Genomic DNA, 27,449 nt, shown 5'->3' with positions numbered 1-27,449 from the left:
AAACACGGCAAACATACACTTTAGAAAAGATCCTCTGTTCTCCGAGGGTATCTAATAAGGACTGACCAGTATGTACATGCCATCTTAACCTTCGTATCAGGAAAACAGCAGCTAGAGTTACAAGCTTTGGGATTTCCACGACCAAAGAAGTCACACCGGAAGAGAACGGCTCCGTTAGCTACAGGATCCCACTTGTGGCTTGAGGACCTCCAGCACTTTGCCGGTACAGGACAGGCACCAAACCACAGCCAGGTGCGGCAGGCTCTATCAGGTGGCATATCCCACCAGCACCCGTCTCCCTCCACTTGCCTTTGGAATTAAGCCATGACCCAAGGTGGTTACCTTACCTACTATACATGATTTACTCTGTTTTGGGGGAAGCACTACGAGCACAACATTCAACAAAAGGTCAGTCGTAATGCCCAGAAGCCAAGGGTCTCTGTGTACATGAAGGGAGACTGCTAAAGCCCTTTCTTTGCAAAGCTGTAACAGTCACAAGGAGCAAAAGGAAAATGAAAAGGTTATTTGGAAGGGAGGGAACCCTATGGAAAAGAAATTTTAAGGCGCACTTTAACCAAAAAAATACAATAGTTAAAAAATACTTCAGATACCTTCAAGTCCTCTGCGCGTTTGTATGCAGGGACAAACGGGAAGTCGAGTGCAGAGGACAGCGGCGACATGCAGGAGGAAGCTGGGCAGAACAAGGAAGGCTCCGAGCTTTAATCAGTAAACAGCTCAGATACTAACACCAGCCGGGTACAACCTTCAAGGTACATTTGCCATGTTGTATGCACAGCAACAGAGGTATCCCAACAAAAAGGCATACCGGCTTTACAGCTTCTAAAACGCTGGAGGTTCAGTTTGGCAGAAAAAGGCAGAACGGGAAACAGCAGGAAGGGTGACTCCTGCAGGAAAAGGCAGAAAAGGGAACGGAGAAGGCAGAAGACCCACTGGTCTCCTCACACACGCTTAAAGTTCTCAGATTCTGGCATATAGATTGTCTGTGATAGTCCTTACCAGTGCTATTAGCAACTATATATATCCAAACATCTGGCCACTAGCTTCACAACAAAGACACTACGGGGAGCAGCACTGCAGAATTATACATGACCCTGTATCTTTAGCAGCTTGACTGCCTGCACTCCTACATAAAACATCTGTAAAGACATAAAACGAGAAGATTCTGTTACAAAAACGAGAGAGTTGTGAGTGCCAGAGCAGCTTTCGTCTTCATTTAAACATAAAACTCAGTTTCTAAGGTGAGATCATTAACTGTGGTGGTACCTCTGCAGGAAGATCTTGGTCTTGCTCATTAGACGTAGTGGAGCTAGCTTTACCTAATCCACTCGAGCTGCACCCACAATACAGATGGTGTATCACCCATGCTGTCTTGATCCAACTGTGATACAACTGACGTTGCAAAGGTGAGGTTCTCCCTGAAGTGAGCCTCTTTTGCCTGATCCCACCCCATGTTATGATACACAAACAATGAGGAACTCCAAGGATCCAACGCACCTCCCTCGATGTTTTATTGCACCGGCTGCAGCGGGGGTAAGGGACAAGAATTATTTTGCTATGGAGATTATCTGCAGCAAGACACGCCACAGACGCAGGCGGTAGATAAGACAAACTCACAGTGCCATTAGCGCTGTAATTCCACTCACTGATGGCTGAAGTGGTTCTGAAGTTCAGCCCTTGGCCTGTTCAGCAGAGATAGTTCCTCCCGACAGGGTTCAAAGGCAGTATGACAGCAGGTACTCGTCACAGCTACTCCCAAAGGGCACACTGAGAGTTGAATGGGTATATACCTAACCTTTCGCTCAGAGACAGGAGTTACACCAAAGGAGATGTCCTGGAAGGGTGGGAAATGCCATTTGGCAAGGTTAACTTGGCCACTTGCTCTGGCATTGACCACTGCCTATGTTCAAAGGCACCTTCATCAGAAGGGCCAACACCTCACTCCCCACCCTGCAATTCAAACAGAAATTTAAACACAGCGGAGGCACACTTCAGAAACACTGTATCCTCACGATATTTGTCTTACTAGACCACTTACTAGCCATTGGTTCAGACTTACTCTACCATCAAATACACAAGCAACTGCAGTTACCCCAGGTCGGTAAATCGCTTACTGGTATTTTGCTGAAGTTTCTGGAGGCCATCGGTTTGGGGGTTCCCTTTGGATAAAGCATAGTTTCAAGACACGTTCTGCGGGTACCAGCACACCGTGACCTCTTCCCCCTTTTCTAAAAGGGTGCCTGTTCAAACGAAGCCGAACTGCAGAGGCCCTTTAGCTTAGAGGTGCCCATCCACTACCCCGTCGTTACGGGCCGTTGCCCGAGACAGATACTGGGCAGCGGCGACACGGCTCCGTGCGGCCCCCGCGCCCCGCGGGTGAGCCCCGCCAGCCCCTCGCCGCGACGGGAAGCACGGCCGCCGGCCCGGGCCCAGAGCCCTCCGCGCTGAGGTGACCGCCGAGCCCCAGTGCTGCCGCCCGCCCGGCGAGGCCGGCGCCGGGGGGCGAACAGGTGCCGGCGGCTCGGCCCGGGAGGCGGCGGCAGGAGCGCAGTTACCGAGGCGGCAAGCCCTGCGGGCCACTCCCGAGGTGCCGCCTGCCCGTCCGTCCCCGTCCCGTCCCCCCGCCGACGCCTGTCACCGACACCCCCCGGCCGCCGCCAGCGGGACGTGAGGAGAATTGAAGCGCGACGCGCCCCGCCGCAGCCCGGTCCGGGAGAATTAAGACGAACGGGAGGACGGTGAAGGAGGGGGGAAGCCCCTCACGGCCCGCCGCCCCCCTGCCCGCGCTCCGCCGCCGCTCACCGCCTTTATCCTTGCCGTACATGTGCCCGGCCACCTGGTGCGACAGCGGCACGCAGCCGTTCAGTCCCCGCCGCCGGCCCCCCGCCGCCGCGGGCCCCGGGGAAGCGCCGAGCGCCGGCTGGGCCGCGGCCTCCTCCGCCTCGCCGCGCCCGCCGCCCGCGCCGCGCCCGCGCCCGGCCTCGGGGCGCCCCGCCGGCCGCGGGGGCTCCGTGGCCATCTCGCGGGGGTGGGAGGGTGGCGGCGGGAGGCGGGGGGCGGCCGCGCTCCGGCGGCGGTGGCGGGCGGGCCTCAGCGGGCGCTGCGTGCCGGGGCGCGGGCGGCGAGGGCCCGCCGCTCCATCACCCCGCGCCGCTCCGCTCCGCACCGCGCCCCGCCGCGCCGCGCCGCCCACCCCGCGCGGAGGCAGCGACTGGCCGCGGCACCGCCCCGCCCCGTACGCGGCTCCACCTCCCGCCCCGGCGCGGCCCGGCGCCGCCCGCCGCGGGGCACGGGCGGCCGCCGCCGCCGAGCGAGGCGGGGCGCCGGGGGTAGGCCGCGCCCGGGCCCCGGCGCCCGGTGAGGCCGGTGCGGGCGGCGCCTGGGTTCGGCGGGCGCCTGCGGAGGCAGCGGGGCCTAGCGCACCGCCGAGCGCGGGCGAAACCGGCCGCGAGCCGCAGGGTGGCCGGTGACACCCCCCGCGCCCGCCCGGCCCGCCGCCAGCCCCCGCCGGCCCGCTCTCCCGGGAGAGCGCGGCGGTGGCGGGCAGGGGTCGTTCCCCCCCGGCCGGTTCCCGGTGACGGGCGATACGCCTCAAATCCGCTGCGGTTTTGCGTCGGCCGACCGGCACCCCGAGCTCTGCTGGTTTTCTGCCCGGCGGATCACAGGCGCTGCCGGCGGGAGCAGCCTCAGGCGGGTGAGCAGCACCAGGCCCGGCGGGCGGGCGAGGGCCGCCGGGGCAGCCCGACAGGGCCGCACCCCGCGCCGCAGGTGCCGGTCCTGCCTCCGGGCTGGGCGCGCCTGGCCGGGCACCGCACCGGAGCTGGGCGAGGGCCTGATCTCTGGCCTGAATTTCAACTCCCCACGGGCAGAGGAAGGGAAGCACGAGCCCGGCGTTCACTCGCAGGACCCCAGAGCCCGCTGCCCGGCCAGGAGGCTTGATTGGCATTGCTTCTATCCAGGGCATACATCAGCGCTATTTGTCAGCCTGCGCCTACCGCCTTGCCTTTTCGCTGTTTCTTTCCTGTGTAAAAGTAGTCTGTGAGTATTAGACCTGGGCTTCTGCCACAGTATCCGCCAGTATCAAGTTGTGTTTAGCATTAGTAGGACACAGGAACGGGAAAACAAGGCTGGAGATAGGAAAATTAATTTTAGCAGATAGACGGCGTTCCCACAGGTTTTATAAAAGCGGGCTGGTATTTATCTGGAATCAGCGCTGATATCAGAGGAAGGACGATGCGGGGAGCTCAGATATTATGTGCTGCCTCTTCCCCATCCCATAGCTGGAAGACGTGGCAGGTGGTTGGGAGAACTGGATGGCAATTTGGGGGATTTACAGGGGAAATTAAAGTGTCAAAGGAACAGGAAGGTCACAGGGAAAATGAGGGTATTGAAGAGTGAGAGGAAGGAGCATAGCGTATCAGTCTATCAAAACTGAGTTTCGTTAGTTCATTGTTCAAGGAACAATTTGTTTCACTCTCTTAATCGGGTAAGATGGGGAAGACAGTGGTGGCAACTCAGCAAGGTCCTTTCTGAAGTAACAAGGGTGGTCAGAAAACTTACGTTTCTCCCTCCCTGATATCCCCTTCTCATCAGTCATTACTGTCCAGCCCTAAAGACTAGGAGTCAGATGGTTGCAAGTGTAACCTCCTATCTTCAGTTCCCCAACGTGGAATTTTCCCAGAGGGCTGCTGACACAGGGAGAGAAATACCACAGACTGGTCAACCCTTGCACAAAAAAAATTACTGAGGAGTACAGTGAAAAAAAAGCACCAGTGATACGTGTCTGGCGAAGAGAAGGCTCCCGGTCTCGGCAGGAGCAGCTGCTGCAAGGTTCAGATGCCAGCCTGAGCCTTGCGGAAAAGTATTTCCCCCTGCAGAGACGTGAGACACTTTGGCTGGTCTGGGCCTAAACACAGAGTGAAGAACATGGGCGGCATTTCAGACTTGCATGTCTAACGCTGCGATCTACCTGAACTCGAAATCTTAATGGAAACAAGAATGGAATTAAAAGGCAAAAAATCTGGAATTTAAAGACTATTCAAGCACCTAGTCCTGAACAAATAGCTTCTAGTTATCCTTAGAGCTAACAGAAGTGGGCCTGGAAGGGGATTAAAAGAAATACGAAAGCATGAGTAACTGGAATAAGTAAACACTGTTTCCTTTTCCCTGATAGTTGCTTTAGTCAGATTTACGCAGAAAGCAAGTGACGCAAGGCTTTATCCTCTGCTCACTCATTCCACCCTCATGCTTCAGCACATGGAGTTCACTAATCTTACCTGGGAACTTCTCCTAGAATAAAACAAGTGAAACCGAGAGAATACCAGAAATGACAAATAATTAATTTCCCCACAGAGTGTGATACTGTAAGAGTTTGCACTGGAAGCTGAACCTACCAGCAAGATTCCCAAGGAAAGGTCTCGTCTCCGGGCTGTGCAATTGCACTCGAAGGGAAAGTGAAAGAGGCTGCCAGCAGCTCCTAAAGAAGGGGCAAGTGGTTAGGAATCCCCCCCCCAACAAAATATATTTGGCAAAATTGTGCTTAATTCTGGATTACTTTTACTCTCGCTGCTGGAAATCAATCTTTCCTCACTCAGTCTGATGAAAATGTGAAGACTAACAATGCCTAGAAGATAGTACGCACACATGTATTTTGCACAAACTGCTTTGTGCTGCAAGAGGATGCCTCGCCGGCAGATTGCAGAGCTCCCCCGAACTGAGCGAGGATTACAAAAGAATCACTTTCTGCTGAAATAAAGCCCTTTTTCAAACACAACAGCTAGTTAATAACTAACCGCAAGACGCGTACGGTAGTTTAGTACAGGAAATAAGCTCATACTTCAGTGGAAGTGCAGGGGGGCATTGGCAAAAGAGTAGTGGGGCTGGGACTGGGACAAAATATTGGTACTCTAGAAGTATGCTGACAACAAGCACTGCTGGATTTTTGACTGTCCCTTCACGTGGGTCACAGCCACTTCTTCCCCATCTCGCCAAAAATACTGCTCCTCTGAGGGGGCCGTGTTTTCTGCGTGAGGTCTGTGCGAGAGATGTGGATCCCGCTGCCCACAGAGCCACTTCCTGCAGCGGGCGGCCGCGCTTGCGTAGCTCCTGCCGGACGAACAGATTGCAACAGAGCCGATGCGGACCTTACGTCTGGTCCTGATGAGAAATGTTGATCCGCAGAACCAATAATTTGCTGGACAGGCGAGAGCATCTGCAGCCGTGCTTCTGTGAGCAGGAGGGCCCGTCCTGCTCATTCAGCGTCCAGCAGGCATCACAGCAGTGTGGAAGTTGTAGCTGTGTTGCAGTTCTTTTTTCTCACCATCTCACAGCAAAAGCGTTACTGTATCGCGCCCTCTTAAAATAGCTCAGGGCTTTTAGTCCTTTGTTAACTTCACAGAAGTTCTGTGCTGTCTTTTTTGTTCTTGTTAAGTAAAGGAAAATCTAAACTACCCTGGTCTGTCGTAGCTGTAAAACTCAGCAGTGCTATCTCGCTTTCTTTCCTAGCTCCTGTTTTGCCACTTAGGCATCAGGTCCGACAATGATTAATATTTTACTTGGCTCTGACTGATGCAAACTCTCCTCCCTGGCAACCAGGTACATCTGGGGTTTTCCAGGATGAAAACAAAGGGATGGTGTCAATAGCCAACCTACATTCCCCAGAGATAATACAGTACGTTTCAAAAATGACTGTGAGGTTAATTCATGGCAGTTGTGCATTTTCTGGATCACCTTTTCTACAAACAGAACCAGAGCTGTAAATTTTGGGAAGCCTTTTATATTAGAAAGCTACAAGGACTATAAAGGTGAGAAGCACATTTCAATAGTTACTTCCTCACAGTCATTGGACTTTTTTCTTTATCATTAAAGAAACTGAGCAAAGAATTTGGAGGAAATGCTCATTTTTGGACTGAGAGTAGGTGAAAGAGTGGGAAGCAAATGGAAGGGCTTTAGGGTGGAGAGGAGGCAGCAGTGGGTGGGTGCTGAGACTGGTTTTATTCAAGATCTTCATTCATGACCCGCAGAAGGAAGCGTGCACGAAGTCTCTAGGTCTGCGGATGCTCATGACCTCTTTAGGGCAGTGAAACGCCACGCCGATGGCAAAGCAATCCTGCAGAATCTCACAAAACTGAAAGAAAGGCATAATGTTGGCATAGGAGCTTCAGTGTTGATAAACGTAAGGTAATACATGTAGAGGAAAATAATCCAAACCAAAGCTCCTCAGTGCTGATCCTGGAACCGGCTGTCACAGCCCAGGAAAGAGATCCTGAAGTCACTGTTGACAGTTGTCTGAGATCATCAGCCCAATGTATGTCTGCAGCCAAAAAGAGCCAACAAAATGTTGGGCAACATCAGGAAGAGCATTGGGAAGACAAAAGGCATCATTTTGCTGCTATGTTTAGCCTCAGCCTGCCATGTACTGAGTCTGGGTTCCACGACTGGTCTCTCATGGAGAACAGGAACATACCATTAATTAATTGGTGCAGAAGGTGGAACTAAACCATGATTTGTGGAGAGTCTGAATAGACGAAACATATTGTAGCTGCCTCCAGCCCTAGAAAACAGCAATGAGAGATGTGCGTGCTTGGACATCCATGGGCAAGAAGTTGTGCTTCTTTCTGAAACAGGCATTAGAATCATAGAATCATAGAATGGTTTGGGTTGGAAGGGACCTTAAAGATCATCTGGTTCCAACCCCTCTGCCATGGGGAGGGACACCTTCCACTAGACCAGGCTGCTCAAAGCCCCATCCAGGCTGGCCTTGAACACTTCCACAGCTTCTCTGGGCAATCTGTTCCAGTGCCTCACCACCCTCATCGTAAAGAATTTATTTCTTATAGCGAATATAAATCATCTCTCTTTCAGTTTAAAGCCATTACCTCTTGTCCTGTCCCTACATGCCCTTGTAAAACGTCCCTCTCAAGCTTTCTTGTGGGCCGCTTCAGGTACTGGAAGACTGCTGTAAGGTCTCCCCAGAGCTTTCTCTTCTCCAGGCTGAACAGCCCCAACTCTCTCAGCCTGTCCTCATAGCAGAGGTGCTCCAGCCCTATGATCATGTTTGTGGCTCTCCTCTGGACCTGCTCCAACAGGTCCGTGTCTTTCCTGTACTGAGGGCTCCAGAGCTGGACGCAGGACTCCAGGTGGGGTCTCACGAGAGCAGAGCAGAGGGGCAGAATCCCCTCCCTTGCCTGCTGGCCACGCTGCTGGGGATGCAGCCCAGGGTATGGTTGGCCTTCTAGGCTGTGAGCACACATTGCCGGGTCATGTTGAGCTTCTCATCAACCAGCACCCCCAAGTCTTTCTCCTCAGGGCTGCTCCCAATCCACTCTCCACCCAGCCCGTATTTGTGCTTGAACAAAGTCTTTAGTAACCATCTCCTGGTCTCATGGCTTACATGCAGATAAAGATTACTCCCTTTGTCCTTCTAAACAAAGATTTTCCAAGTACAGAGTTGTATCTCTATCAGAGAGTTGCTCAGGGTTTACAAATGCATGATGGCATTTTACCAGTCACATCCTAATGCTTTAAAATAATCCTGGTACCAGATTTAAAATGATTGACATGCCAAGCGATTTATTTTAAATGCCTCTTCATCTTTCCCTAGAGGCTACTTACATTGCCTCCACCTGCAGTAAAATTAAACACCTATTTATTGACTAAACCCACTGCCAGCTGGCATTTTAAAAAGTCTCTTCTATTAAACAGTATTGTACTCCCAGACTTCGTCTGCAAAGCAACAGAATTTCAACCCTTAAAAAGTAATTTAACCCACGCAAATGTTGGAGCCAAGAATGAGACTGAAAGAGCAAGATCACACTGTTTGAAAAGAGCAACAAATTTAATAATTACTGAAGTGAAAGTCTGTTCTGGCCCTTGTTTTGGTACCCGAGTCTCGAGCAAGAGTCCTGGCGGTGAACAGACAGTGCGTCTTGACCACATCTTATCCATGTATGGTTATATTTGCCAGCTGCAGAAAAGTATTTGAGAAAAGTTACGCAGTCAGTGACCTTATCATTCATTCTGCTGTGTTTCTGTTGCCAGCTGACATGACTGAAGAGCAAAAACATTCCAGCTACTGGATCCCTGCAGTGTGCTAAATTTTGAATGCTTCACACATTAAAGCTGTAATTTCTGGCACGCTCAGGAAGCTCCTCTTTTCTGCACAGGCTTCTCTCGGAGAGGAGAAGGCACTTACTTTGTATAAATGTGCCATGCATTCAAAAATGCCAAAAGAAAACTTCAGTCTGCATGATTAAAAGGATGCAAAGCAGAGTGGATTAAGGGCAGTGCAATGTTAAATCGGAGAGGATGGACGGTTCAGGCTTCAGCAGGAAAAAAATAACAAAAGAAATGATCTCTCTGTGCTTATCTATGTATCAAAGAAAACAAAGTTGCTCAAGAACCCCAATAAATCCTTTCTTACCAATCTAGACTGCACAAGAAACTGAATTCTGCTTTGCTACAATCACGAAAACAACTGTGATTTTACTGACTTCAGGGAGTGTACCGGTAAATACTCCTTCTATTTATTATAATTGCACATCTAATTAAACAGTTCACAAAGGTGGGTGGGGAGGAATATTAGACTTCTAACAGGGCACTCAGGGCATGAGTGCACGTTGCCTTCTGTCCAGTACTGTGCGATTTCACTAGCAGTTCAGGAAGAAAAAACCACAATGACAGATGTCTGCTGGAGGCACATAACCCCTTCAGCTCTAAGGGGTACATTTTTGGCTAACAGAACTGCTTAGTCCCAAGAGCTAATGAACAGCACCTTTGTCTTATGCTTTGCTCTATTAAGAGGTATAATGAAATGCAACACATAATTTCCTGTAATTTATCGCTTTTTGCTAACACCTAGCAATGTTGCATAGTGTTAAATCTTCTAGCTCATGCTCTCCTCCCATCTGCCACTTGATGCAGAAGGCTTCGAGCAGCAGCCTCCGGTGCCCATTGTAAATTAATAACGGCTCTAGGAAAAAGATAATTTCTCCCGCCAGTGCAGAGAAGCCACTCATCAATGCAGGAAAACCAGGGCAGAATAAGCTGGGGTGCACAAAGCACTTCGGGGAACGGGTCCACGTGAAATGTTCTGACTGGGCTGACGTAGAGATGCTGAGCACTGATAAACTCAGCCTGCTGGCAGCCGTGTAGGCGCATCCCCTCGCTGCCAACGTGCTGCGGGGAGGCTGTGCTCCAGCCGGGGAGACTGCTGGTCCAGCCAGGGCTCAGGGTGGGTTCTGTCAGCCTTGAAGCTTCAGGAGTTGAAACAAACCCCACATTGAGTAAGAGACTTCCATGTTCGGCATGGCTAAAGACAAGTGAGCTGATAAGAAGGTTTCTTTGCAACACCAATGTTTAGTTTCGTGCCTACGTTCTTATCCTTCCTGCTATTATAACATGTTCTTCCGTTACTGGAGTGAGCCACTGTGAATACAGCAGTGACTCACGTTTCCATGCCTTTAACTAGCCATATTACAGTTGAAGGAAAATCCCACTCCAACTGCTGTGCAAAATAAATTTTACAGACCCCAACAGCACCAGAACAAGGTCCAAAGTGCAACAACTCGGTAAAAATCTTAGTAGGCCTGCAGTCAGCTCTGCAGCTGGCTGTCAGGGAACTGGCAGTACAAATCCTACATACAAAGTGCGTGAGCCTCCGTGCGTGAAAAGCTGCTTAGTGCCACACGTTTATGCAGCACTTCCAGATGCCTGGGCTCATACATAAAGCAATGCTGCGGGGAAACAAATACACATAAACATAAGTATGCATAAACAACCCGTTCAAAGCAGCACTGCCCACATGAAGGAGCGCCCATTGCACAGCGTTGGTTTCCTCCTAGTGGACCAGCGTGTGACTGCAGGGCCGGCCACCACCGTTTGAAATTGTCCGGTAGATTAACGGCGCTTGGAGGAAATGTGCAGAAAATACCTGCAACTTACAGCTGTCTCCTCTTCAAGAATGCCGATTCTAGAAGTGCTTGACTATTTGACATTCAGACGATTTTGATGAGTCACGCTCAGTTACTGCAGAACCAGTACTTCAATTTGTTTACCTTCCTAATGAACACTTACATGTTGAAAAATAACAATGTAGAACAGAAATACAGTTTTACTCTGGGACAGGAATCCTTCACTGATTTAATATGAAGGATTTGTACCACATTTTCAAGTAGGAGTTTCAGTGCGATATGAAAATTGGACATTTGCAGAAGAATTTCTTTATGGTTAAAACTTGGCAAAGTTCTAACTAATTCACTTCATATTCTAGAGATTATTTGAGGAAAGCACTAAAGAACAGAGATTTCAGAAAACACTGCAGCAGGCAAGCACTCAGACTATCAGAACACGATTTTCTAAGAAAAAAGTACTAAGAAAAAAAATGAAGTGTTCTCTGTGATGCTCATCAAGACTGCTGGCAAGTTTGTTTCCTCAAAGCATCTCTTTTCATTCTCATGTTCAAACAGCTCACATATTTGAGTTAACAGGAGCTTTTATAGAATCACAGAATCATTAAGGTTGGAAAATACCTTCAAGATCATCAAGTCCAACCATCAGTTGTACCACTAGGTACAGTACAGAAAATTGTACATACATCAAAATAAGATTTAACCACTTTGTGTCAATATTCAGAAACGTGACGCTTCTCCAAAACACACTCTGGATCTCCAAGACGCTTCTGCAAAACACACTCACCAGGGTGTAAATCAACAAAGACTCTGCATCTTTGCTTCCCAGGAACAAAAATTTCTCATGGAGCCCACTTCCCTGACTCCCAAACTTCAGGAAATGTTTTATTGGCAAACTCCAGGGAATAGTTTTATGACTTGGGAGACTCATATGAAACTTCAGGACTTCATCTCTCAGAACATTAATGCAGTTTTCAGTGAACTTTTATTCCTTGAAGAGCAGTCAGGCTTTGCTGCTAACAGGAAAAGAAGTCTCAGAAAGAAAATCCAACCCAGACACAGGTTTATGATTACAGCAGCATTGGCATACAGCACTACTCACAGCGTAACTCTCCCCTGAAAGAAACAGCACACCCACGAGATAACACAGACATTACAATCTCAAGATTAAGATGAGCTCAAATGTGTATTTGACAAAAATACAGAAATATCCAGTGTCATGTTCTAACAATACAGAAATAACTTTGTTTTGGATAAAAGCAATGTATTTGATAATTTAAGGTTAAAACAACTTTCCATTTGCATCAGTACTCAGCCAAGTAAAAAATATCAAGCATCTTTACAGTCAAGACAGGAAGAAAGGATAGAAACTAAATGTATTTTACTGCAACTTCTTACAAGTAGAGGTCTCTCACAGACAGTAGTCGCCCCTACTATAGCAAACCACCTGCAAACCCTCTTTTCTCTGCCTCTGTGCTACCGTCTCTACTTTTGTGCCTTCTGCCACAGTTCAGACCACTCAGCTAAAACCTCAGCCTCTGAAAGTCTCACACTGAGAATATGCAAAATATTTTCTTCAATCTTAACCAGTCATGCCAACCACACCTTAAAAAAAAAAAAATTTAATAAAACCTCTACTGCCCTGATCGTCTGGAAGAGTCCTTAAGGGTCCAGGTTAACAATGTCAGCTTCTCGAAAAGGCCTTTCCTCTAACTCTGAGGTAGTCAGTCTCTCAGTCCTAGAACATTGAGGGCTCAATCTTATACAGGCTGTTACTACACTCATGGACTGGGTTTAACACAAAACTGGCCTCTGCCACCCCACTCTTTGGGTTTTTATTTATATTCCTTCGCATGTAGATAAATCAAAGCTATTTAAGGAAACCATCATGATGCCCATTAATGCAAGCGTGTCAGACAAGGGCCATACAAAAGGAGGACAAGAGTTCTCCTTGTCTCATCTTTCCTTTCCCCCTTGTTTCTAACTGTCACTAAAGCCCTTCCTTGTCCATGTCAGTTCTTTTAGTAAAATTAGCTGAACCACGTTAACAGTTAGCCCAGGGAGGCAGGAGTTATTTAAGACACATAGAGCCTAAGGCCACTTAGTAGGTAAGGTGCGCCTCCTCCCTCCGCAGCTGTAAGAGTCCTCCGGAACCAGCCAGAGCAATGATGAAGCAGACAGTAATGATAGGTGGGGTTTTAGTTTTTATTTTAGCTTCCGGAATAACTCAGTATAGCCTCCCCTAGAGACGTGTCCTGTGGTCTGGGGAAGTTAGCTTCACTGCCAGAGACTGCAAGTGAAACTAAGGCTTTCTAGCAGCAAAGAAAACCCTGCCACCCCCTGCCCATCACTCTTTGAGCACTTGGTTATTATTCCACTTGCCTATTAAGAAAGCTCTCACAGAGACCATCTTCCTAGTCCTACTCTAAATACAGGTCTGCCGTTCCGGTATTATGTTCTTGATAGCATACGGTAGTAGGGTCAAGTTTCAACGGCGCTGTAAAATCAAGGTAAAGTTGCCCTTTAGCCCCATCGTGCTTTAAGCCTTTTATGTTGTCTGTTCATAGTTAGCAATTTTAAATTTGTTTTTTAACAGAAGCCACACAGAACAGTAGTGTAACAGGCCAATCATGACACCTGCAGAAAATGCAGCATAACCGGAGGTTAAATTGCATTTTGGCACCATGATTTGTTTCCTGCCGCTGCCTTTTACAGAAATCTATCCAGACCTGTGACTTTAGAACCTGTCCAGAATTAAGATCTACCTTTTGAACACATTTTCTACTGAATAGACTCAGAGTAGTACACATGTATTTGAAAATAATTGAATACCTGTTTTCTGCTGAAGTACATTCTGTGCGTCATTTTTGTTTCATACTCAATGAGAGGGTACACACACTTTACAGGACAAAATTTAAACCATGACTACTGAGTAAATTATGCATTGTAGTGATTAAAACAAGACAAGCACCAGAGAGAATACACATGCTGAAGCCTCATGTAGATACTGCACTGGAAAGTTTTCAGTGACATGACAAAGAATTTGTGATTCTTCCCCCAGTTACAAGTGAGCAGAGGATTTGTCAGATATTCATTTTGTAGCTTCTATTGTATGCTCTATGCCTCCTTCCTTTTGATGATCAGAGGCCCAACGTTGTCACCAGTTTCCTCGTTGTGCTTAGTGTGAGAGCCATCACACAGTGGGAACTGAAAAGAGAAAGAATAAACACATCTAAAGCACATCCAGAGTCAGAATTAAGAACCTGGGTTGAAAGTTCATTAGAAAGTCTTCTCATTAAATCCACTGTGACCACAGACCATAACTTTTGTGCTGTTGTCTCAGGTCTCCCTGAATTTTGGCTGAACACTAGTTTTGTCCATGTGAGCACAGAGTGGACGAGAGGCTTGTTAAGGAAACTCCATTGTATTTGGTGTTCCTACCTCAGGCCAGCATGAGGACAATGCAGCCTAAACTGACCTTCAACTGTAACCTACCTGGAGTATCTCGCTCTTAATCTCACCCCACACTGCATTTTCCTAGGCAACAGCCAGAGTTGAATGCAGTTACAGAAGACAAGTGGGGTGAGGAAGAGAAACAGGAGGAGATCCAAAGCTGAATTTTTTTTCCTGGTTTTCCATGGCACATGATGAGAAAAAGGACAGTTTCCCTAGCTCATCTCTTCGAGACACTTACATAGTAGTGCTGCTTCCAGGCAGCTAGAGTAGCAAGCTGCCTGTGCTTCATCCTGACACAGCTAGCTCATCTCATCAACACAAAGGTCCCTTTGCACAAGCTGGCTTCCACATTAGGATTCTGACCTGCTCATTGAAATAAACTGCACTTCAACCAACACGGCTATTCATCAGGGGGTTTTAAGGGTAGCACTGAGGAAGTAATTTGAAGAAATGTTTGCTCCATAAAAAAACCCCCAGAACAGCCTGATCAGAGCAAGACCCAGGGGGTCTTGCTGGTTAACTGTAACTGCCCAGGTTCCAGACCAGTCACAACCACTCTGCTCCTTGGCAGCAATTTTCACATGCAAGAGCCAAAGGACATTCTGTGAAGCAACAAGAGTGAGGTTAGATCCCATCACTGCTCAAGGACGCTTTTTCAGGCCTATGCCTCCTCTGCAGAGGAAACTCTGGAGATGATAACAGAAATCACACACCGGTATTTTGCATTCAGTAACTATTTCGTTTGCTTAGAAGTAATGGGAATCAGAGTTGGGCATTATTCATCTGTTGCCTTTGCAACAGCAATATTCCCTTGCAGTACAGTTACAATCAGTCTTCAACGCTCCACTGATCCCAATGTTCATGCCTCAGTCATAGCCCTTGAAAAAAATTAACACCCTATCACCCACGCTTGGTTAGAATAAAAGATTTCAAAGTACTCCATGAAAACAATATAATGAAGACAATATACTTGCAAAAAAAATTCTCAGAGCTCTAAAAACAGAGCCACATGCCCTGTAGAGCACTGGTGGGGTGTGGGGGAAGAGAGGTCAGGTGGGGTTTTTTTTGTTTTTCACAGTTACAAAATGTCAAACCCATGCTATAAATGACAGGTGATGTTTCTGAATAAAGAAACATTTTTGTATTGTATTCTCTGCATTCAGAGAATACTCACGTAAGCTAATTCATGCAGGAACTTTAACATCAAATCAAATCAGTCATTTGTGACTTAATGAGTAGGTACTGACAGATACATGGAAAAAATCCGAGCAAATAAGAATGTATGTTCTTGGGACACTGATCAGCTTCCAACCCAGATGTTCCTGGGCCAGTTGTTCTTCCATGCAATACCACAGTCCACTGGTCATCATGGAAGCACTGACCCAGCTTCAATCAGACATTAACAACTCATATGGCCCAAGGAGGCAAGCCCAAAGTCCAGCTACAGCAACATCATCACTTCAATTTTGCAACTGACAAAAATGGTGGGATTCATAGGCTTCAGATAGCATTGAGACATCCTTAACAGCTACCAACTCTGTCTGCTCTGAACTCATGCTCTGGGTCAGCTGGTCTCAGAACCACTGGCTCCCAGAAGCTGGGACACTAGACTTGAGCTTCTCAGAAAAAACCCCAACACTTTTCCAGAGCACCCGCTTGGTCACCTTGATGACCAGATACTGAATAGATGGATCCTGGACCTGACAACATATTCATCCTTGATTAAGATAAAGCAGGCTAGCAATAGCAGCCAAAGCTTACAACCTGAGGGAACTGTGCAGTGACCTGGACAGCTCAGCTTATTTCCCTTCACACCAAATAGGTTAAGATTCTCTACCACTATTTATTCTGATGTTCTGCAGTGGTATTCCTCAACCTACAGCCCAGGGACTAATACTTATCTAGAAGACAGAAGTTGCAGGTCATTGCAAAAGAAAGCAAATTAATTTCACCCCCCCAGCTCACACACTTAAAAATGCAGCAGAGTAAGAAAACAAATGTTCTAACTTTAGACTAATTACAGTTTGATTTTAAGACAAAACTCTTGCCTCTGTACTGGTAAATTTCAACACTGGCTTCTTCCACAAAACCTGACAAGCAGTGCTACAAAGTGCCTGCAGAGCACAATACTGAATAGGAAAGGGCCATTTAAAGAACTACCTACCACCTACTTTAACAGCTAATTACATCCCAAGACAGGCTTATTTGAAGATACCACATGTAGTTTTTTTGAACACACGCACTCCATGAAGACTTTGGCCAGCACAAACCAACCAAAAAAGCCTCTGAAGTATACCATTTCAGAAAAAAAAAACAAAAAAAAAACACCACTGAAAATAATCCTGCTCATTTTTCAGGAGTTATTCCAAAACACCGTGGTATAGTCCAACTGTTTTGTTATTCCTCATCCAGGAGGAACAGCCTGTGAAGCCAGCTGTAGTGCATGCACACCATCAGTGCTCACGAAGTATCCTATGGTTCCTGACGCTACTGGTTCTATTAACAGCCTCATGCCTCAGATGAGGCTAAATCTGATGAGAAGTGCTCACACAGTCATACAAGAGGACAAGCTGTGTATGGGAATAGAGATCCCCATAGGCTACTTATTTAACAAAAACAGAGCGGGTATGTATTGCTTTTGAAGTAATTGTAATTCCCTGCATTGGACGCACACACATTCTACCATTCTGCCATTATACAAACACTGTCTTACAAATTTTAACAGGATCTTAGTTTGAGAACTGTAAAAAACAAATAATGCTAGCTAACTACTTCCAAAGATGATAAGCATGTGAGAAGATGAAGAATGTCTCTATATTTTATTACGGCTTGGCAGTAACTGACGATGAGAAGCAGCACACACATCATCTTCAAGATCATGCTACCCACCATACAAGGCCAACTGCTCAGGGCAAGAGGAAGGCAGCAAAACTGGAAACTGCAGTCTTTGAAGTACAACACGCTGATTAAAATACTCATTGTTAAGCATCAGTAAAAGAAAACAAATGCCTTCAAAATCTTCCACTGACCTTGTTAAAGCCTTTACAAGTCATTTCGTATCAGAGTTCCAAGAATGGACTCATGTCACACTAAAAAGACAGTACCAAACAACAGCTAGAATATTGGCAGGATCTGCAATGCAACCACTAAAATCAGACGCTGTCTTCCATTTCTCTTTAGAAAACCGAGTGGCAAGCAGAAACTACAAACACCAAGGTTTCACGTTCGGGGTTTTTTTTATTGCAGAAGCCCTGAAGGAAGTGCCTACACTATGCAACCCAGAGTAAATCCAAATTCAAATACTAAAATGAAGTGCAGGTACTCAGAGCAGCCTTTCTCCTCCCCCTTTTTCTTTTCTGAAGCTGTAACCCTTGTGGCAGCTTCCAATGCTGGATTCTGGCTGTCAGTGGAGACTTAAGACAAAAAATTTAGAGGCAATGCTGCTATACACATGCATGATACCTGCGTGCTGTACACCCATCAGCACTGCATGTAAATGTACACACTTCCCTGTCATATAATCATAGATATGTATCTTAGCCCATGGACCACACTGTGGCAATGGCAGGGAACTTTGTTTTTCAGTTCAGACTCCGGACAGAGCAAAGACAAGAATCCCATCTCCACAAGACTATTTCAGAATCAAGTCATGATGCTGTTTAATCCTCGGTAGTGCTTTTAGTGTAAAACCAAATACAGCTACAAATGTGTAACTTCCTGAGTTACCTTCACCCGCAAGGTAACTGAAGTCAGATCTGACAACAGCAAGAACCGAAAGTTACAGTACCTGGAAAACTGCAGAGTGTGGCCCAGTTAGACCCATGTCTAAGGCTTGAGAAGTCTAGTATTCTATTCACTGATGGGAGAGGCTGTTGACCTTAGGTATCTGGCTTTGAAAGTCTGTATTGTTTCAGTCTCCACACATTAGCATCTTGACTTCTAAACAAAGCTTTTAAACGTGTGCCAGTGGTAAATGGAAAGGACTACTCAGACAATTCACTTTCTCTCACTACAGATCCCAGAACTACCACTACAGATAAATTACACCAATCTCAGTTACGTCAAATGTCACGCATCTCTGCCTCAGATTTAAATCTGATCTTAGTGTTATTGAAAGGCTATGTATCATGCTTACCACTAATTTTACGCAACTGAGGCAACCCAATTTCAGATGCAAGCTGAACCAGTGTCTAGGTCAAACTCTTAATTACTCAAAAATAGAAGCCTATAGTATGCCATCCTGATTTCACTGTCTTTACTGTAGGACTACCCATATAACTATTTTGAGTTGCTAAGGCACAAATGCATTAAGTCCATCTGTCTAGACTCTTCAAAAGCTTTTAACCACAATGACTTCTTTTTAGATTACCTCCATCACTGCTGGAAACAATTCACCACTGTATTCATTCACATGGGAAAAGGCAGCTATCTACCATACACATCAGTATTACAACAATAAATTCAGGACAGAACATCAGTACCACCGTACCACCATCTGTGCAAGACAGGCTCTTCCAAAAACCATTCTGCACTCTCTGCAAGTGACAATTTGACACCAGCTATGGTATACCAAGAGACTCCTTAATGGAATAGATCTGTATTATTAACACTATGAACTCGTAGCAAGGCACTTTCTGACTGGCAGAGTAAGCTTCCAACTTTCTTCGGTGGAAGGTGTTTAATGTCCTCTCAGACTGTTGTTCCTGAGCTCCTACTGCCAACGGGCCAGTAGTTTTGTATAAGCCTCAGTATTAGCAAAGGCAGCACACAAAATGTTATCTGTCATTCATGACTGATTGCTCCATACAGTGGCTCTCCTTTCAAGGGATCTGCTTCTTCAGAGCTACAGAAACATGTTGTTCGCTATTAGCACTGATCTGCAGGCTTTACTCTGAGTGACAGCACACATATACATATTTTTATGCATTAAAATACTGCTACATCTCACTGCAGAATAGTTTAGGTGAAGTTAGCTTCCTCTAAATAGAGCAGTTTGAAAATAGTTTTGTTGAAAGATGCTTGCACATGAATGACACTGGACCATTTATTCTCTTACCTTCTTAGATCTCCAACAACGACAGTACACAGCCTTGTCTCCTAAATCTTCCATATCAAATGCATGGACTACCTTGGGGTTATCCTTCTGGATATGTGGATTCACCATTGCTTTGCAGCACTTGTCTTTACAGAGCAATTTTTTGTAAGCTAAATACCCAATGGCAGCTGCTCCAGCAGCTAAGGAGACTGCAGCAATCCATTCAACTAGAACAACAGAGAAGAAAAAAAGAGAGACTGTCACTTTTGGGCCACAACATTCACTAAAACTACACAGCAGTAAATGTCTTCATGGTTATGGCAAAAACAACTACTTTCCAACAGATCTTTTTGTTCTGTAGTGGTACAGTACTTTAGAAAAATATACTCTTTAGACATTCACCTAGTTAACATACTCCTTTCTCCTGATCAGAGTTCTCCTTCACTCCAATCGCTTCTACACAAGAGTGAGGATTAACCTGGCAGGGTTCGGGTTTTGTTTCTTTTTTTACCTTTTATTTGGGAACATGTGATACCAACATCAGTAGTACACTGCTTCCAAGTTCAGCACATTAAACCAGCCATAAGTACACCATGTAGCAGCAAAAAAACTGTTTCAGTTGAGGGAAGTCACTAAAGAAGAATGCTCTAGCATCACCAACCCAAGCAGGATCTCCACCCTCCCCACCCCCCCAAGTATGGGTACTGAGTACCTTTTAATATAATGCATCTTGCAATTAAAAACGTTAACGGCTGTTTGGCAATGGGGAAACTGTTGATATACTACCACTTCAGAAGAGTAACAAAAGCCAGCTTAGATGAAATCCCTACTATGGTGTACAGGAAAGAATACAGATCCAAAAAGATTATATTTAAGAATCATAGCACAAGTTTATTTTAACTGGATTAGGTCCCGACTATCTGAAAGACAACTTCCATTAAAAAATCCTCTTTCCATCACCTCCCATCCTCACTTTTTCCCCCTCTCTAGACATCTCTCAAATCTTTGCAGTCTCGCTCACTTGGTATCATTTCCTGTTATGCAAGGTGTTCTCCTACTTTTTTGTGGCTCTATTGTTTGCTCTCTGCCTCATGAAAATATGCTGGACTTTTGCCCAAAGGTTCTGGTTGTGGTGACAGCCCCAGTCATTTCTCTCAAAGCTGCAGACAGCTGCTCCTCTTTTGCTTTTTATCCACCACTTCTACTCACACACGTACTCCTAACATGTGCATACAGAGTTCGGCTGACTACAGACAAATAAATCAAACAGGAATTGAAGTTTTAGCACATTTACACAACTTAAGAAAACCAAAACAGTATCCAGTTGGTAATTCCTACCTTGCCCTTCAATGTTTGCTTTGAAGCCAAACGCCAAGCCACATGGCACCTTTGGGGCAAGAGACCTTACTACCTTAACTCTGAAGGATAAGAAGAAACAAAAAGGCTTTGTTAGTTCTTGCTACGGCTACCTTGCCTTGCTGTATTGCCACTGTGAGCTTGCACTAAAAGGATCAAGAAGGTTTCCTGCCCTAACAGCCTTTTTTAAAATCCGTATTAAGCCCTTTCCTAGCTAAAACATTGCTTTAGCTCACATGTACTATGCTGATCCACAAGGATCTGGATGTAGCTGTACACTGAATTAGACAGATGTCTGTACAACGTCTGCAGGCCTGTAAGATCAGGGAAGGCAGGCTCTCCTTTAGAGTCTTAGTTAAGGAGGAAGAGATGCAGAAATCCTTCAGAGTTCATTTTCTTAGTAAATGAAGCAGAAGAGACCAGCATACACCGAGACCTCCCCTGCAAATGAGTGACAAACCCTCCCTGTAACAACAGGGTGATACTGACATACAGAAAACCATCTTTAACATCAAAGAATTTAGGGCATGTTTCCCTGCTCCCAAACGCCTTAATACAATAAAAGCCTCAGAGATCATATTGTGACTTCAGTGTTTCCTATCTATCCAGTGAGTTCTCACCTCTTTATCCCCTCATTCAAACTAGCCAGAGTAATGCACTGATTTTAATAGGGTAGGGTAAAGAAGTGAGGAGGTGAAATTAAAGCAGGGTTTCCATGAAAATCTGCTTTAATTTAGCAAAACAGCCCAAACTAATCCAAAGAACAGACACATCTTAAATCAGAGGCAGCAGGTTGTCCCAAGGAAAGGCACCACAGAGAGTGTGCAGCACCCTTTCCCCTTCTTGCTTGAGCACGTGTCCCCAGGCAGAGCAGGGCAGTGGCAGGAAGCCAATTCAGGGACAAGCTGGGTCTGACAAATTTACAGTGATTTCTGATGAAATGTCAAGTGCAGCTACAACAGCAGCAGGCAAAACAGAGGGACTGCCCACACTGGGGATTTCAGAGAAGTAGCAGTTGCAAGGATTGTCCAACTGATATGTCACCAATGTATCAAGCCTTAACCAATGTTTTTAAATAACTGATGAGGGGATAGTGACAGACTGCATCCATTCCCTTAAGGAAACGCAGGGGAAAGACTGACTGTAATGAAGACCAAGGATGACTCCTGTAACAAGGGGAAATCATGCCTGACCAATCTAATAGCTTTCTACGATGACATGACTGGCTGAGTAGACGAAGGGAGAGCCGTGGATGTTGTCTACCTTGACTTCAGCAAGGCTTTCGACACGGTCTCCCATAATATCCTCCTAGGGAAGCTCAGGAAGTGTGGGCTGGATGAGTGGTCGGTGAAGAGGATAGAGAACTGGCCGAATGGCAGAACTCAAAGGGTTGTCATCAGCGGTGCCGAGTCTAGTTGGAGGCCGGTAACTAGTGGTGTCCCCCAGGGGTCAGTACTGGGCCCAGTCTTGTTTAACTTCTTCATCAACGACCTGGATGAAGAGTTAGAATGTACCCTCAGCAAGTCTGCTGATGACACCAAACTGGGAGGTGTGGTAGACACACCGGAAGGCTGTGCTGCCATTCAGCATGACCTGGACAGGCTGGAAAGTTGGGCAGAGAGGAACCTGATGAGGTTCAACAAGGGCAAGTGCAGGGTCCTGCACCTGGGGAGGAACAACCCCATGCATCAGTACAGGCTTGGGGTGGACCTGCTGCAGAGCAGGTCTGTGGAGAGGGACCTGGGTGTGCTGGTGGACGACAGGTTAACCATGAGCCAGCAGTGTGCCCTGGCTGCCAAGAAAGCCAATGGGATCCTGGGGTGCATCAAGAAGAGTGTGGCCAGCAGGACGAGAGAGGTTCTCCTTCCTCTCTACACTGCCCTAGTGAGGCCTCATCTGGAGTACTCTGTCCAGTTCTGGGCTCCCCAGTTCAAGAAAGACGAGGAGCTACTGGAGAGAGTCCAGCGGAGGGCTACAAGGGTGGTGAGGGGACTGGAACATCTTCCCTACGAGGAGAGGCTGAGGGAGCTGGGCTTGTTCAGCCTGAAGAAGAGAAGGCTGAGAGGGGACCTTATAAATGCTTACAAATATCTGAAGGGTGGGTGTCAGGAGGATGGGGCCAAGCTCTTTTCAGTGGTGCCCAGTGACAGGACAAGGGGCAATGGGCACAAACTGAAGCATAGGAAGTTCCGTCTGAACATGAGGAAGAACTTCTTCCCTCTGAGGGTGACGGAGCACTGGAACAGGCTGCCCAGGGAGGTTGTGGAGTCTCCTTCTCTGGAGATATTCAAGACCCGCCTGGACAAGGTCCTGTGCAGCCTGCTGTAGGTGACCCTGCTTCGGCAGGGGGGTTGGACTAGATGACCCACCGAGGTCCCTTTCAACCCCTACCATTCTGTGATTCTGTAACTGAACCACCCTTTAAGGTGCTTCACTTTACGGAAGCTGATCTGCCTACCCAAAAGTCCAGGTCAGCTTAACAAATCAGCAGAGGAAAGATTCTGATGATAAAAATAATTCTATGACTCATAGTGCGAGCAGGAAAGTCTGTACTAAAATTCAGCAGCTTTGCATCACATTCGGAAGAACTGTTCTGCACATCTGAAGCTAACAGAGATCCCTCTGACCATCCCTTAGGCCACCTACCACATAACCATCCACAGCCCATCCAGCTCAAAAAGCAGAGATCATTAATTTAAAGTAATTGTCATAATTGTATTTCAATGACCCTCTACCTCTCCTCCGGAGGGCCAGATTCATCTATTACACACACGGGCAGACTGTATACAGACTGTATACATTCAAAGAGTTTAAGATAATTTTTTCTTATAATAGATCATAGTGCCTTTTTTACTGTACCAGCTTTTTTTCATCACTTCTCTGGACCTGTATCAGGGTGGAAAATTGTATCAACCAATAATACATGAAATCCAAGCTCTTCAAGCAGTCTAGTCTTTAAATTTCAGCACTGCTTCAATAAACATCATGTAGATTTATGAAAGCTAGTGAAATTTAACAACGGACTCTCTCTCTCTCATGACAATATCATCCTGCAAGGTTTCAGAGGCAGTAAGTTTTGTGGTCAACTGTTGTTTTATTTCACAAACAGATTTAAAAGAGCTGGAATGCCCATTTCATCTTTCAAACTAAGGTAACCATAAAACTGTACCTAGGAGGAAAACACTTTCCAGAAGTTTTTAAATACTCCAAACTCTGGTTCGAGAGGCCTCTGGTGCCAATTCAACAGTTCACTGCCAAACTCCTAAGGTCACGCACGCATTACTTGAAGAGGAGCCTGTTAACAGAGTGACATTGATGCAGAATGTCAAGGGGTTTTATTTCTTTTTAAAATAAAACCACTAAGAGCAACTTTTGAATGATTATTAAACAAATCCAAATTCAGGTATAATACCAAAACACAATGTTACAAGTCACTACAGGCCTGTGTAACACAGCAGAAATTTTTTTTCAATGTCGTAAGCAGAATACAATGGAAAGGGTTTGGGTAAAACTCCAGAAAAATTAACATGCAAAGGAGAAAAGAGAAGGGAAGAGATGGAAAGAACGAAACAGAATTCTAAAGAATGCAATCCCAGGGGAGCAGACAGTACATAGAAGTAAACAAAACATCAGAAGATGAGAACAGCAACAAGCCGATGGCGGGAATTTGTTTTCTTCTATATTCTTTGGACATATCCTAATGAACAAGAGATGCGGATCACGAAGTTTCTCTTCCTTTCCTTTCCTAAACAGCTAGAAAATTTTTCTGGATGTTTCCAGATCTAGGCTACAGATGTGGTTTTACAATCTACTAGAGCTCAGATTTTATCTGCAGGAAGAACATATTTACCATCTGCACTGACAAGCGCATGAAGAAATTGAGATGGTCTTGGCTCCACCAGGAATGCACGATCCTCGTTACGACACATATCAATTTACTTTCCAAGAACTGGCAACAACACGGGCAATAGCTGCACCTCTACAAAGTTAGTCCAAGACCATCCTAAGAGACAATTTTCAAGTTACCTCTCTGCTGCTTAAAAAATGTCCATGTTATTTGAAAGTCAGCTACAAGTGAAAACTCCAGATATGAAAATCTGTACTTCTGGCTTAAGAAGCACCTACAACTTTCAGACTTTATTCTCCCCCTTTTGTTGTCAGTGAAGAAGCTACTATTGTCCCAAGAAATCATTCACGACCGTCCAGTAGTGCAACTGCCCACAAGGAAAGGCCACCTTTCTGCAGGCCATGCTTGGAGAAACACACGGCATGCACCTACTGCGGAGTCATCCAGGATAACTGGCTGCACAGGAAGCCTAATAGTAAAAGCCAACCAGTCAAGCAGATAAAGTCACTTCTGCCACTTCACAGCATCCACAACAAATGGGATTATGACTGACAGTCTTAATTTAACTGAAACCAGCAGGTAAAGAGGCCACCTGAGGGAGAAAGATTGTTGGATCTGGCCGATAATCAGCAAAAGATGAGTCACGGTGATTGGATCTGTGGCCAGTGTGGGGTCACACCTGTGAACAACCACATTAGGCAACGGCCTCAAGTTGTGTCAAAGGAGGTTTAGATTAGATATTAGGAAAAATTTCTTTAATGAAAGAGTGGTCAGGCATTGGAATAGGCTGCCCAGGGAGGTGGTTGAGTCACCGTCCCTGAAGGTGTTCAAAAAACGTGTAGATGTGGCACTTCGGGATACAGTTTATCAGGCATGGTGGTGTTGGGCAGATGGTTGGACTTGATCTTAGAAGTCTTTTCTAACCTATGATTCTATGATTACTCACAACAAAAAGCACCAGCTGCACTATTCACTGCCTTCCAAAGGGTTTTCAACAAATACACACACCAACATACACAGAAGCAATTAACTCTCCAGTTACTACCAGCAATTAAATCCCACAAAAATACGGGCAGTTTCTGGTGTCTCATTTTCAGTAGGGAATAAGGCATTAGTGTGATTCCTAAAATTTATCGGCCTGAGTGACACACCAGCTGAGGACAGAGCTGTGACCTGCCAGGAGCTGATCCAAGTTTAATCTCGAGACAAAGCACATTAACCATATGCCACCTCTTCCTAAACAAAGCACTCTCCAGACTGCTCCGATCGGCTGTTCCCCTGCTTTCCTGGGATAAGGAGGGTACGTTCGGTTTGATTAGGAGCATGTTCTTCGCCTCAATTTTCTTCTCAATTCCCAGCATATAGAAACTGTTCTAATTCTTGCAAGCTTACAAGTGACAGTAAGCTGCCGTTGGGAATGCAACCTGGCTGCAAGCTATTATCAAGTCATCCTGGGGGCTCTGGTTTGATTATTTTAATAAACACAGCCTTGATCACTATAACACATTTTAGACCATGATGATGCCTTTGCCAACATCCTCTGTACCGGCACTGTACCCCCCCCCCAAAGAAAATATCTCTGGATGAAGTCCCCTGACTTCAGGGCATAAACCATGAGCCACTCTGCAACTGGAAACCGCAGCCATGCAGGTGAAGCTCATTTTTTAGAAGAAAACGGGTAATTCAGCTCTCCACTCTGTCCTCCATTCATCCATCCCGCCCGCTGGCCCAACTGCATCTAAAACACACAGCACTACTTCAGGCACCGCTGAGGTCAATCATTGCACGGCCCAGGGACCGCCGTTACCCCGACTGTGCAGCACCGGTCTGCGAGGAGAAGGTAAAACCCCAAAAATGCACAGGTTTTCATGACATTTACGCCCGATGGCTTCACATCAGCCGAACACAGGCAAAGCCCGACAGCGGAGCAGCAGGGGGAACAGCAGGAGCCTGAAGCGGGCTGTCCCCCACCACGCAGGAAGCCCGGCGGGCGGCCGGCACCGGCTCCGCGGGACGAAGCGCGCCAGGGCCCGGCGCAGAGCTCGACACCCCGCGGGCCCTCACCCGGCGGGGTTTCTGGGGCCGCGCCGCCGACCCTCACCCTCCCCAGACGCCGACCGAGGTGGGTTTTATTTACGCACGTATCCAGCCCGCACCGGGGGGCACCCGCGTCCCCGCAGGGGGCGGCCGCGCCGCCATTTCGTCCCCGAGGGCCCGGCGGGGCACGAATGGACACCCTCCCCCCCCCGCCTCGCCCCCGCGGTGTGCACGCGGCCCCCCCCCACCTCCGGCACGCGAGAGCGCCCCTACCCCGCACGGCGGAGTTCTGCCCCAGCCCCATCGCTCCCGCGGCTTGCGGCGCACGCGCAGCTCCGCGCCTCACCGCGCACGCGCAGCTCGCCACCCTCCCACAAGATGGCGGCCGGGCGCGCCCTTAAAAAGGCCTCCCCGCGAAGAAAGGGGGCTCTCGGGGCGGAGCCGTGCTCGGGGGCTGCGAGAGCTGGGAGCGTGGCGGGGGAGAAGCAGGCCAGGCGGCCTCGCGGAGCCGCTTGGCGGCGGGCGCAGAACCCTCAGTGAGGGTGAAGTGGTCTCCGAGGCCTGCAGAGGGCTCTGTGAGCATAACATGGGCGGCGCTGCGTCCCCTCAGGGGACGGCGGCTTGGCGTGGCCTTGCGGTTGGCCCCCGCTAGCAGCGCTGCGGACCGCCGTGGTTACCAGGGCTCTGCAGACCCCTGAGGGTATGCTGCTGTACGAGCCCTCCCCGGTGTAGCTGTGGAGAGGGGAGCTGAAGAGTGACACCTGCTGAGCGACAGCCGCCTGGAACCTCACAA

General features: G+C 47.3%; 2 protein-coding genes across 3 annotated transcripts in view; both read right to left on the bottom strand.

Moving 5' to 3' along the window:
• IPMK (inositol polyphosphate multikinase) overlaps window positions 1-3,037 on the bottom strand; it is a 44,749-nt gene extending 41,712 nt beyond the window's left edge. Inside the window, exon 1 of the mRNA XM_075423209.1 lies at window positions 2,821-3,037. Within this exon, the coding sequence (XP_075279324.1) occupies window positions 2,821-3,037 (217 nt within the window). The remainder of the gene's footprint in view (window positions 1-2,820) is intronic.
• An 8,854-nt stretch (window positions 3,038-11,891) lies between these two features.
• Window positions 11,892-27,038, bottom strand: CISD1 (CDGSH iron sulfur domain 1). Of its 2 annotated transcripts, none has more exons than XM_075423208.1 (3): window positions 26,930-27,038; window positions 19,438-19,643; window positions 11,892-14,132 (listed from the first exon to the last, which is right to left on the bottom strand). In XM_075423208.1, exons 1-3 carry the CDS (start codon window positions 26,958-26,960, stop codon window positions 14,043-14,045), a joined length of 327 nt encoding a protein of 108 aa, XP_075279323.1. In that variant the 5' UTR covers window positions 26,961-27,038; the 3' UTR covers window positions 11,892-14,042. The 2 variants fall into 2 exon arrangements, with proteins under 2 accessions (XP_075279323.1, XP_075279322.1); XM_075423207.1 differs by lacking the exon at window positions 26,930-27,038 and adding an exon at window positions 26,761-26,844.
• Between the last annotated feature and the right edge of the window lie 411 nt (window positions 27,039-27,449).

This window comes from Opisthocomus hoazin, chromosome 6 (assembly GCF_030867145.1).
Source record: "Opisthocomus hoazin isolate bOpiHoa1 chromosome 6, bOpiHoa1.hap1, whole genome shotgun sequence".
NCBI lineage: Eukaryota > Metazoa > Chordata > Aves > Opisthocomiformes > Opisthocomidae > Opisthocomus > Opisthocomus hoazin.
This window is presented reverse-complemented; position numbering and strand designations above follow the sequence as displayed.

Bases quoted from the DNA above. Each gene is read 5' to 3' on its own strand.
- CISD1 (XM_075423207.1), bottom strand. From the start codon at position 26,818: ATGGCGGCGCGGCCGCCCCCTGCGGGGACGCGGGTGCCCCCCGGTGCG. The intron at 19,644-26,760 runs GTGCGTAAATAA...CTGTTGTTCTAG, and splicing joins CCCCGGTGCGGGCTGGATAC to TTGAATGGATTGCTGCAGTC. The intron at 14,133-19,437 runs GTAAGAGAATAA...TTCTCTTTTCAG, and splicing joins GTTGTTGGAGATCTAAGAAG to TTCCCACTGTGTGATGGCTC.